The sequence below is a fragment of the Aricia agestis genome, chromosome 1 (genome assembly GCF_905147365.1).
Source record: "Aricia agestis chromosome 1, ilAriAges1.1, whole genome shotgun sequence".
NCBI lineage: Eukaryota > Metazoa > Arthropoda > Insecta > Lepidoptera > Lycaenidae > Aricia > Aricia agestis.
The window spans coordinates 21955550-21967774 of record NC_056406.1 but is presented as its reverse complement, the minus strand read 5'-3'; the positions used below and the strand labels follow the sequence as shown (position 1 = coordinate 21967774).

The 12225-nt window shown below is 40.7% G+C and overlaps 1 protein-coding gene across 1 annotated transcript; it reads right to left on the bottom strand.

The window, feature by feature from the left end:
* Positions 1-405: 405 nt before the first annotated feature.
* On the bottom strand, positions 406-2478 carry LOC121732986 (zinc finger protein SNAI2-like). Its single transcript, XM_042123052.1, has 2 exons — positions 2121-2478; positions 406-1863 (listed from the first exon to the last, which is right to left on the bottom strand). Exons 1-2 carry the CDS (start codon positions 2287-2289, stop codon positions 911-913), a joined length of 1122 nt encoding a protein of 373 aa, XP_041978986.1. The 5' UTR covers positions 2290-2478; the 3' UTR covers positions 406-910.
* Between the last annotated feature and the right edge of the window lie 9747 nt (positions 2479-12225).

Sequence of the window (12225 nt, the reverse complement as noted above, 5' to 3'; positions counted from 1 at the left end):
TATTATATATGTTTACAAACAATAAAATATACTTATTGACAAAATGTAGTAAATGACTTTATAATTATTAATGATATACTTTCTCAGTTATTTCAGTTTGAAAATGTAAAATAAATAACATCTTAGATATACAATCTGAAATATTTCATTTACGACATTTAGTCGAAGAATATTTATTGTTTGTAATTATTTTCTCTGTCAATTGACGTATGTTTCATAGGTGTACACGAAAGTAACTTTAGGTATGCCACGCTCCATACAAAAAGGTTCGAACTCTTTTGTTTGGCTGATTATTATCATCATAACTTTTTTGTTATTTAGTAAGTATCTGATAATATTCCCATTTTAGATTTCTATTCGCGTTTTTATTTTAACTGTAACAAGGATCATAATGAAACCATAGAATAATTTGTATTTTTTTATATTTTTTCAAAAAAGGAGGTAACAAGAAGGAATCGTATCGCGTATCGGCGATTTTACAATTTTACAGCCTCATGTAGGTATAGGTACAATTATATTAATTCTTACTATAAATAATTTACAACAAAGATATCGTATTTTTCGAGAATATATTAATTATTATTATTATCTATAATTAAGGCACTCTGTACATGGCTTAACTTTATCTAAAAATATTCGTAAATCGTGTATGACACTCGGCAAATGCCACATGACTAGCAGCGCCGCAAAGAGCGCGAGATATATTATATCTACATTTCTTACCCTAACTTACAACTAGGAGGCATTTTACACGGACCCTAATATTTCGACGTTCACGATTAACAGACACCACGCATACATAAGGCTAAAAAATAATTTAAATAAAATCTTTTACATTTCAAATTCACGGCATCGGAGTTCTCATATTTACAAGTGTCGCTTTTGCGCGACGAGCTAGGTATCGTACGTTTCAGTAGGCGTGCACGGGCGCGGTCGGTGGGAGATCCTGGTGCAGGTGATGCGCGGGCGCCGGCTCGGGGCGGTACTCGTACGGCGAGGAGCCCGGCGCGCCGCACCCGCCCTCCAGGTGCTTGCTGAGCAGGGACATCCGGGAGAACGTCTTGCCGCACCCCGAGCACGAGTACTTCTTCACGTCGGAGTGGGTCTGGAGGTGCGCCCGGAGGTTCGACCGGTCGGCGAACGCGCGGCGGCAGTGGTGGCAGGAGAACGGCTTCTCGCCGGTGTGAGTCCTTATGTGCCCCTGCAGCAGCCAGGGCCGGGAGAACGCCTTGCCGCACAGGTGGCACTTGCACGGCAGCGTGTGCGTTCGGATGTGCATCTTGAGCGCCCCGAGGGACGTGTACACTTTGGCGCAGAATTTGCAGCTGAAAGACTTTCTCGCCGCGCTGCCCTCGGCGGCCGCGCAGTGGTACTGCTGGTGTTTCGACAGGCCGGAGTAGGTGGAGTAGGATTTGGCGCAGTCAGGGCACTGGTACCGGGGGCGACGCTGGCCCGAGACCGACACGCCGGAGTCCGACGAGACGGAGCCCGGCGACCGGAGGTCCTCGGGGCAGGGCGGCGGCGAGCACGACAGCGGCGGCGAGGCGGGCGAGTAGCGGGAGTACAGCTGCGCGTGCGCAGGCGGCGACAGCGCCGGGGCCGCGGCGTACAGCTCCTCCAGGGGGTAGTTGGGGTAGAACGACGGCAGGTACGGGTACTGGGGCTTCGGCCGAGCGAGCTCTGTTGGGACGTACTCCAGGCGTTCCCTGCACGCTTGGAAGTATTCCAGCTGCTCCTGAGGCCACTCCCTCGGCTCGGGCTTGACGGTCACTGCCGTTGCCGGGGAGAAAGCTTTACTCGCAGCCGTTCGGGAGAGATCTTCCGGCTTAGTGCTCAGATTTTGAGGTTCATCATTGTCTGTACCTGTTGGCAAATAAAATCAATAATTAGTATAAGAAATATCGAGCAAAAACAGATTTTTTAACCGACATCCAAAAAGGAGGAAATTATATTTTTAACTTACTTAATATAAAATATGACAATATTGTCAGTAACTGTTTCCTATTTGTCGCGGTGTAGGACATAAAATTTTAAAGAGACACAACCTATACATTATGACAAACACAATTATTTTTACAGTAAATACAATTAAATCAACATAATTATTAACATTAACTTACATTTGTAGTCGTTGTAAAAGCGCGTAGACATGTGGGCGGGGTGAGGCGGCGTAGTGGGCGGCGTCGCCGGCCGCTCCTCCCGGACCAACACCGGCCGCTTCTTTAGCGGACAGTGGGCATATTTTTTGGAAATAAGCGCACGAGCAGTCTGTGAATCTTCCACTAGCATCTTGCACCGTTCTTTTTCACAACACTCAATTTATAAAATCGTCAAACGTAAAACACAAGTTCACAAGTAGTATTCGAAACGATAGTCCATTTGTCACTGATGCGCCGGAGTCGATGTAGCGAGTACAAATCGGGACGCGATGACGTACACGTTCACCGTTCGGCGTTCGGAAACGAAGTGGTGCGGCGAGGGAAGACCGGCCGCTTATAAGGCCTCCCCGGCGGCGCGGGCCAGGTGGCGGCGGGTAGGCTGCGCACGTGCGCCGTGCCCAATAGTGCGCGGGCTCGGCGCTGGGGGCGCGGCGCGCGGGGCGGCGGCACCTGCGCGCGCGCACCCGGCCGCGCACCGTGCTATATGCGCAGCCTCAGCACCGTTCCGGATGGGCCCGCGACGGCCGCGACTGCTGAGACCCGAGACACATCCCGCGATCTAATTTTTTGCGCGACCGTCGGGGTTAAGCACCTTTGAACTGAGCTTCGCGTCTTTGTTGAATGTTTTTGTAGCTAATAATAATATCACCCGAACCATCGCTTTAAATAGATTCCAACTGATTTCCATGAAATTTCAGTTCGCGACATCTGTAGCGATCTCTCGATCGATAAATATTTTTTACCATTATCGTCTTTCGGTTCATTTTAATGGCTAAGTTTTTTAGACTGAGAGACATTAAATTAATAGCATTACTAACAGAGGACTTATAATAGGACCCGGTCACCTTTGGCACAAAATATTATCGATATTTAATATGGTCATGATTAATTACTGATCTAAGAAAAAATGAAGCTATGTTTATAGGAGCAATAACGTAAGATAAAATGATTGTGATTAATGGCGCCCGTTATAGTAATGTTGATCGATGTCACCCGCCGACCTAGTTGGCGAAAATGGTGATGTTATATGAGACGTAGATGACACACGGGCTTGTTTACTGAGATATTATGCTGGTGGAACTTGAGTGGCGTTCAGCTTGGACTTCTGTTATAAGAAGCCTCGATGAAGATAACCTTGCTCCGTTTTTTCGACCCTAAATATTAATCCCGACTCCTTTTAGGGAGCAGCGCAATACGTTGGAACATTATTTATAAAATATAAAATTATAATATCTTACTCATATGTAGGTACCGATGACTTATGTTTATTGTTTAGCAACGTTTAAGTTGCGTTACTGGCAGTAAGAAAGAAGATGAAACTTCTTGCCTGATAATATATTTTACAATCTATTAACTTTTTTTATTTGTCTGGTATGCCGGATCAATAAGAAATACGATTTATACTGTCGAGAGTCTACAAGAGTTATTGAGGATTCTTTTCTTGTCAACATAATATGAACGTCCTATCGGACTTAAAATAACAGAATTGACATTAGAATTTAGACGATGTTTTAGAAACAAGTTCGACATTGATGTTATGCGCGATAAGCAACGTACAAAAATCTGCCGCGACGACAGATCTGTGGCTGCCACAAGTGCTTCGGGAATATTGAGCTCGGTCAGCGCCGCGCGTCATGTACTCATGTTGCTCACGGTCCACGGACGTGTCATAATATAACACTCGCTACTCACTCATCGCATGATGTGTTCTTTGTTTATAATTACCTCAATGAGTAGCGGCTACATATTTCATTGTTGTTTATTCTAAATTTAAATTTGAAATTCCTATTTCGTACTAAGGGAGGGTTCTCCTGTAGCTACCGAGCTTTTAGTAGTTTTTTGTTTGGGTAGTCGGTAGCGTTTCGAACGTTCAAGATCGTAACGTTATAACGTACTCTTACCTGTACCTCATGGGAATGTTCGTTTGTTCTACTAATAATACCTACTTGTGACAAAACCGGTTGGTCGTAAAAGACTTCCGTATCCGCTTCGAGATACGCAACGGGAAGGTCCGCAACCCTTCATGACGCGGAAACACAATGTCCGTGATTCTATTGTTGTGTGCCGAGACCAGTGTTAATTCCCACAGGCCGCGGTGTTCCCGGACCTATTTAGGTATTCTCACACAACGAGTTCGCGAAAGCTGTTCCGGGGCACAGTTCGACACCAATTACATACCGAAAAGCAATATGCACTGAATACGCGTAGGTATACAAAACAAACAATTATAATATTTCACCTTGTGCTGAAGCAGGATTTCGAAGGTGTTAACATTTTCTACGGTTGTTAATTGTTATTGATAACGCAACGTTAAATTAAGAAAGGTCGGACTGCTCAAGTTGATCTACATATTAGGTTGTACATAACAATCTTGCATCCATATGTGTACATCTGCTTATAAATCTTGTGATTAATGGAAATCACTTTTGATTTTTAAGTGCAATTAGAAAATATGTACCTAATCAGTAATTATAAGAAATGTTTGTTTATACAATTGTGTAGTGGTGATAAAAACATTTCTTTGTTTACCCACATTATATTCACCTCCAAACCAAAGTTTGCACATAGCAAATCCGCCTAGATTTAATTACCTTACATAACGTCGGACTTGCACAAGGTGCCAATAATTTTGACCCGAGCTATCAATTCCAATAAGCATTCCTTGTTCATATGACGTAAGCCGGCCGCGGTCGCGCCGCAACAATGGCTGTCCGCACCATCAACGCTATTACAGACCTATTGATGGGCAGCATCGCCCGGTGTTGGGAAATTGTATCATGACTCAGTATGCAAATGTGTCAAGGAATCCAGAGAATCGGCATGCACGGCGATCGCCGATACTGGCTGGCTGTGACTAATCTCCGTGATCGGCAGTCACCAGCGATATCGCCGCGATATCATCTTCGTTTATATGTTTGAATATGTCAATCGTTAATCGAGCACTCTTCTCGGGAAGTCATGAATGAAGCGCTATCTCCGCTCGCGCCTGGGAAACGTAAACAGTTCACGAGGGCCGGCCGATTGCGAACGAAACTGTAAACAACGTGTCATTAGTTAATAATGATGACGATAAACGTTATTTACTAGGTAAATTAGATAAACATTCGTAATGAATCGAAATGGGAGTAAAGAAAGCAAATAATTACTTTACCGACATTTCGTCACGTACCTTCGATATGGCTTTGTCTCCGTATCGACAACGATAAAACAATGTATCTGTTCGCTAGAATCATTAAACATGATATTCATCTTTAAAAATAATACTTACCTGCCTATATTACCCTAACCCTAACGTAACGTAGGTAACGTACTGTATTCTCTACATTTCTAACATTTATAGGCGTAACCAAATTTAAATACATATTTTATACTGTATCGAGCTTGCTATACTATTTTTATTTTTAGGTTCCAAAACATTGCCCTAACTTTTCATGTCACAACGAAATATTACCATATTGTACAACTAAATGTGACGACGGGAGTTCAAGCTCAAACTCTAGGTATATCATCAGTACATATTTACAAAGCTCCAGGGTTGAGATGCAGGGGCGGTGCGGGGTAGGGGTGAGGGCGGGGGGCGGGGGGCGGCTGCCAGGTGTCAGGGGCGCGTGCGTAACGGTCGCGGCACGAGCGGCGCGCGGGCGGGGAGCGGGGAGCGGGCCGTGCGCTATGGCGGCGGAAATAGCGATGGACAGGGGCGCCGAGCAGGTGGTGGCTTCAATGTCACACAATTGGCGGTTAATACCACCGGGCGCATATGGGGAAATCACTGCACATAAGCGCTATTCAGATTGTTATGTTAATTAAAATTGGAATTCAATTTAGATGACCAGTTGTACAGTGTACATCCGTTGTTATAATTTTATGTAGCCTGTTCTAATTTAAAAATTAAATTCGATCCTATTTGCAAAAAATATTTTTGTTTCGTATTTCTGAAATTTCTGTAACAGGAAGTATGAAAGTGAGGGTTAAACGATTTGTTTTTAAAAGTGTAAATGCTTCGAAAAATAAATCATTTCTTCACAAACAATCTACTCAGCTTGCGAATATTTAGGTAATAGATTTGATAACGCAGATAACACAAAAAAAGATTACGGATGTGGCTGTTGACAGACAGACTGACATTAAGAACACGGATTAGTAGAGTCGATAATAGAGAAATTTAACCAGACCATTAACATTAGGTAATGTGGCCTTTGTTTTAGATAAGGAATAAAGCAGCTGACTTTCGTTATTTATGAATCAACTTTCAATAAGTGTTCAGCGACTTTAGAAGGATTTCGAAATCACATACGTAATACGGATTAAAAGTCCTAGATAGTATTCGTAGATATGATACCTGCTATGGACCGAGTTTAATTGTGCATTGTTTATTGATACTATATCTTCAAGTATTGTTTATAGGATGTTGAAATGTTATTTCAAATGTCAATTGACTTAGCTGCTTACCGACTACTGTGAACCGTCGTCGATCATTAGAATGTTACGATCAAAACATCGAAATTGTTAAGAAAAGCGAAATTCCTTCTTTATTTTAATTTAACGATATTATAATGTTGCTACCTATGCTGTCCGTAATCCTTTTTTATGTAAAATCTACACTGAAAAAACTATTTTGTAATGCTAAGTACTCACATGCGGTTTTGCTCGATAGTTTTACCCTAAATTGAGTAATAATTACTGTGTGGACCGCAAAACTGATAGCTCGAAGGCTTGCATCGAGCCGGCTTGATGAAATTAAATACAATATCGATTTAGAATAAACTGTCGAGCAATTTTTGGTTTTGCTCGACGTTATTGCTCGAGCAAAACTGTATGTGAGTACTTAGCATAAGACGTGTAGTGTTACAATAATGTTAGTAATGCCCAGTTTCGGAGGTGAACTTATCGGTAATTTATCAGTTTAACGCTTTTTTATAAACGCGTTATCGAACGCTTTTTGTGACGTTATCTCGATCGCTAATGAACAGATAAGCTACCGACAAATCACTTTCAAGTGCAGGCTTTTGGTTTTAACTCGATGTTATATCTCTGGCTACCAAATCTTGTTTATAACGTAACGTTCAGCCTGGCAAAAGTTATTTTTTTAGCACGACATTGTGTAGGTGAAAATTTTCGGTTGATCTTTTTGTATCTGTTGCATACCGGCGGCTGCACACCTGAGCCGAGCACGCCATTGTCGTTTTATGTGTGTTTGTATCATTGTTCGGAGCTCACCTTCGTATATAAAACGCTACACAAAGCGTAAGCACCCACCGGCGAAGCTCGACCCCGCGATGAATTGAATCAGTGCACAGCTATGCCAGCAGCTGACTGCGCGTGCAGAATCACATGTCTGTACCCGAATCGCACATCTGCATCGAAACGTCGCCCCGACCCGAACGACGTAACCGCCGACTCTCTCCCTAGGGTCGTCTATTAAAACCAACACCGTAAATGCCCTTTTAAAATCGGCGACTCGATTAGGGTCTCCCTCATTCATTGTTAGGACGACTTACGTTGGTAGGACGTAAGTGACGAGAACATTCCAACTCTTCCGTCATTTCGGTTTTGAGCTTCATGAGCTTTTGATTTACGTCGCATAAAACGGAGACTTTTTAAAATTAAGCTCTACTTTATAGGGATAGAAATGATTTTAGTTCAATAAGTTTATTACGTTCGGTGGTTGAGGTTTATTTTACGACCAAAAATAACGTGGACTTACGTCGTTTAGCTTTTGAACCAAAAGACCTTACAGGTAGGTGAGTAGTTTAATTTTAAATAATGGCATTGCTGTAGAGTTCTATATAAAGCTCACAGACCTATTCATCGCTTTTATAAACATTTTTAATACAGATGGATTGAATGCTTTTATACAGCGTGTTCTCAGTTTGTACAGACAATCAAAGAATACCTACCTTGTTTACTTGTATTTGTTGTATCATCAGAATTAAGAATTAATAACTTTCTAGAGATTCGAGAACATAAACAAAAGAGCAAAATGTGTTTAGGTAGCTAATCACTAATGGGTAAGGTTAGCATTACCAGTGGACATTTAATTTTTTTTTTTATGATTTTTTTATTTTCATTGCAAAATTGTAGTGTAAGTAACTGGGCTTTCCATATCATGCTATAGAATGCGAAAGTAACTGAAGTTAGAAAAAAAAACTGAAATGTAATTTGCAGGCACCCTGTATACAGGCAGCGGGGAACAGCTGAGATTTCGGCACACGCTATAGACTAGGAGCGCGGCCGGTGCGTCACCACCGGCCACCTTTCACCCTCGCGCCCGCCTGCCCCCCGCACCCCGCATCACCCCTCACCGCCCCGCAGCCGCGCAGCCTCCATGTACCGTACTATTATATTTCATAAATGCACCACTTCAGAACATAATTCTAAGGTCAATCAAGAATGTACGTATATAATTGGTACTTTGTTTTTCAAAACAATGTAGTGTTAGAAAGAAAATTCCATTCGAGACGGTATAGGCTTAAGAGGGTATTATGAAGGGAAATCAAAGGGCCTTTTTTATTATTATATTAAAACCTGGATTATTTTAATATTCCAGACTTGCATTTTTCTAGTTGTTATAAAAGAAGATGTCACAATCAATACTGAGCAAGTTAAATAAAAACTTTTAAAGAAAACTAACCATACTATGCTTACAATAAATGGTAAAAGGGAAATGTTAAGCAAATAAACCTAATTACAAACATTATCAAGAGCATTGTAGAATGTAGATATTTAAATTACCTATGTTTATTGTATTAGTTGTATTCATTTTGCACTTTATCACAAAGTGTTAAATCTGGTGATAAACTTGACTCGAGAGTTGAACCCGCCAGAAACAAGTTAATACTATGTTTGTTTTGTTATGCGAATACTATTATTAGCCTGCAGCTATAATACTAACCAAAGTTTCATCATCATTATCATCATATCAGCCTATAGAGAGAGGCATATGTCCACTGCTGGACATATGCCTCTCTCAAAGAGGCCCATGTTGGATGCGAGTAGCAGGAAATCGGTCATCTTGGCGTTCATTGAGAGAGGCCTATGTCCAACCAAAGTTTAGTACCAATTTTTTTTTAGTCAGAATTTTATTTAATAAAACTATACTGTATCAGGTATCACCTGTTCTCTCAATTCAAGGAGACAGATAGATATTTTTAGAGAGGGTGCAGGCTCGAACCGGGGTGGAGGCGTGTACCTTTGAGACATTTTCTGATCTCAAGTACTTACATAATACGGACGCTCGTACGGTGAAGGAAAACATCCTGAGGAACCCCCCACATAATACCAACTATTACTATTACCCAGACGCATTGACTAGTTCTTTGAGAATGCCGTATGCGCTTGGGCAACCATACGGACATTTAAAAATCTTGTCCCAGGCACTACAGTATTTGAGGAGTGGTTACTTCGCTCTGAAAAATACTGTATAAATCATCCATAACGGATGTAAATGCCTAGTTTTAAGATGTAGGGATCACGTTTGCTCGTCAAGTCGTCAAGTCAAAATTTAGTATTTGTATAATTTATAGAATTCGTGTGAGTCACCTAATTGTTCTCGCATGTCTATCACAGACCTACTTACTATAAAAGGTAAACTAGATTGTCATGTTTATATGCAAGCATTGTCTTTTTTCTTTATCACTTGAGAAGTACGTTCCTAGAAAACATTCTACTTGTCTACATTTATAATTTTAGCTCTTTAGTCTAAAATTGTAAAGATAAAATATGTATTAAAATTCTCACGAGACCCCTAAAAAGGGACATGAATAATAAAATACATTGCGAATAATGCGTCTTTCCCAAATCCCAAAATTTTATTTGTGAAAAAATTCATTATTCCAATATTTCACCGTACAAGTAACGGTTCCCACATTTGTGAGGTTTTTTTCTCGATCGCCGTTACTCGGATTTTTTGCTTTTCTTAGGGACTAAAAGTATTTATAGTGTAAAGGTAGGAAGGGGAAAGACCTGGGGTCGGTATCAGTGCAGCTGCATCCAACGCGGCAGTGTTCATCTCCCTTGCAGGATTAACACGCCCGTGTAACGGTCTTGTTATTATTTCTAAGCACACCTTTTGTTTTTCTTACGTAAGTCACAAAAACAACAGCTTACAATTTCAAAAATACAATAGAATATTAATGTGCTAATGAAAAACTATTAGCGGGGATTAAACAATTGTTACGAGTCCGTTATGTTGTTTATTTAAATAAACAAAATTAAGAAGACTATCGTCTAATTATTGTTATTATGGTTGTTGGCGCGTAGAGTAATAATTTGTTTGTCTCCTATTCTTATGTTGTTATCGTGGAGTTCTCCTCAATGACCTTACTTAATAGCTAATTTAAAATGTAAACAAAGGTGAGGACAGTTAAAAAAACCTTTTAATTAGGTATATACAGTATGTAGGGCTGCAGGTCTGTCTGCTCGGAATCAGGCTCAATCGGTCATTGTCACGCGATAGCACATTCAGCACTAGCTAAGTGAATAAATCCATCATCATTACCGTGATAATAGTCATAGCAACATAAGTACCTGCATTACCTGCGAGATAGGCCTAGACTGGCCGAGTTTACCCTCATTAAAACGTCTAGAACTCACGCGGACGGGCTGATTGTGATGATTAATAGAGAGAGCACCAACATTCTACGGCATTTTTAGAGAACGTAATTAGCATAAGCGTTCGTCTTAACCGAGCAAATTAAAGTAATTGCTGTAAGTGTTCAACTCCGAGATAAACATCTGTAACGTTACTCGGGGTTAAAAGACTATTCGCTTTACTGACGTCTCTACTGTAGTAAATGGAATATTTTAATTACCTTTCCGAGTACTCAAACATCCCATATTCCGTGTAAATTCTGATTTATCTTCGTCGTATTCCAGCCTGAACCCCGACGCCGAGAAAGCGAACGAAGAACAATCGGTATAAAATTGTCATGTTCGGCTAATCGACGGCTCAGATAACTATCATAACCGGTGCGATTGTATAACCGTGCTCGGTTTCAATTCCATTTTAGGTCTTTATTAAAATAATACGGAGCAGGGCTAGATAACGAATAGTACGTAATTACTCGGAGTGAACTGTGGACACACCCGTTCCGGGACACCTTTTTATTCGATCAGAACTTGTTTGCACACCTAGCGGCGTCGTCGAGGGCGCCGGTCGAGGTGCGATGCATTGCCGCACCCGAACTAGCACCGGTTTATTTGGCATCTTTTCATAGATATTTTTTACGTGCATTGAAATTTGTTAAAAGCGCAGCGAGGGAGCGCGTGTGCGCCGAAAATTGAGATTCTTGCACCTGGTTCACGTGTCTGCCATCTGCTTTTTTATGTTAATGATACGATGTGCGTCAATATGGAGCGTGATTGCATCTATTTACATAACAACAATTGTCGAGGATATGAAATTACAATGTTGCAACCGGACTTCCTACACTTTATGCTAGTTAAATGCGGGGTTTCAAAAGATTTCATATTATCTTTCTGTATTTTTATTGAAGTCAGCCCTTCTTTTAAAATCTCTTACTTAATAAAAATTTAAATAATCAAAGCTGTTTATATTTTTCACCAAAGCAGTCTGAACTCTGCTCTATTATTAAAAAATATCAGTTTAGTTATAAGAATTGTTAATTTTATGATAAATAAATGTGGTATTGCTACGTACTATAATAAAAGCTCGGTAGCACACACTGCGCCTATAAGATACCTGCTACATATTCTATTAGAAAATGAATCATTTCAATGAATATGTAATTGATAAATTACAGGCTTGCGATGATAATTACACAGCAGGCCTGCTAATGGTTGGAACATGCAACACTACATCGTAAACAGCACACACGAACACGACTAATTTCAATTTGTAATTTGTAGTTTATTTTATAAATAGTTTCTATTTTGTAGAGCTACCGGCTACTCATATGTAGCGACAATAAATTATAATTTACAACTCAATATGGTGCACTGGTGTTATTTAATACCATGTTATCTCTCGTTTTTCGATTTTATTAAATATTAGGCATGAGTCATGACAATATTTCGATAAACGATTAGCAAGATAGATCAGATCAGT

What these genes read in the sequence shown, in the direction of transcription:
- LOC121732986 (XM_042123052.1), bottom strand. Translation starts at nt 2,289, where the DNA reads ATGCTAGTGGAAGATTCACAGACTGCTCGTGCGCTTATTTCCAAAAAA. An exon ending in CTTTTACAACGACTACAAAT is followed by an intron (nt 1,864 to 2,120) that starts GTAAGTTAATGT and finishes ATTTGCCAACAG; the next exon opens with GTACAGACAATGATGAACCT.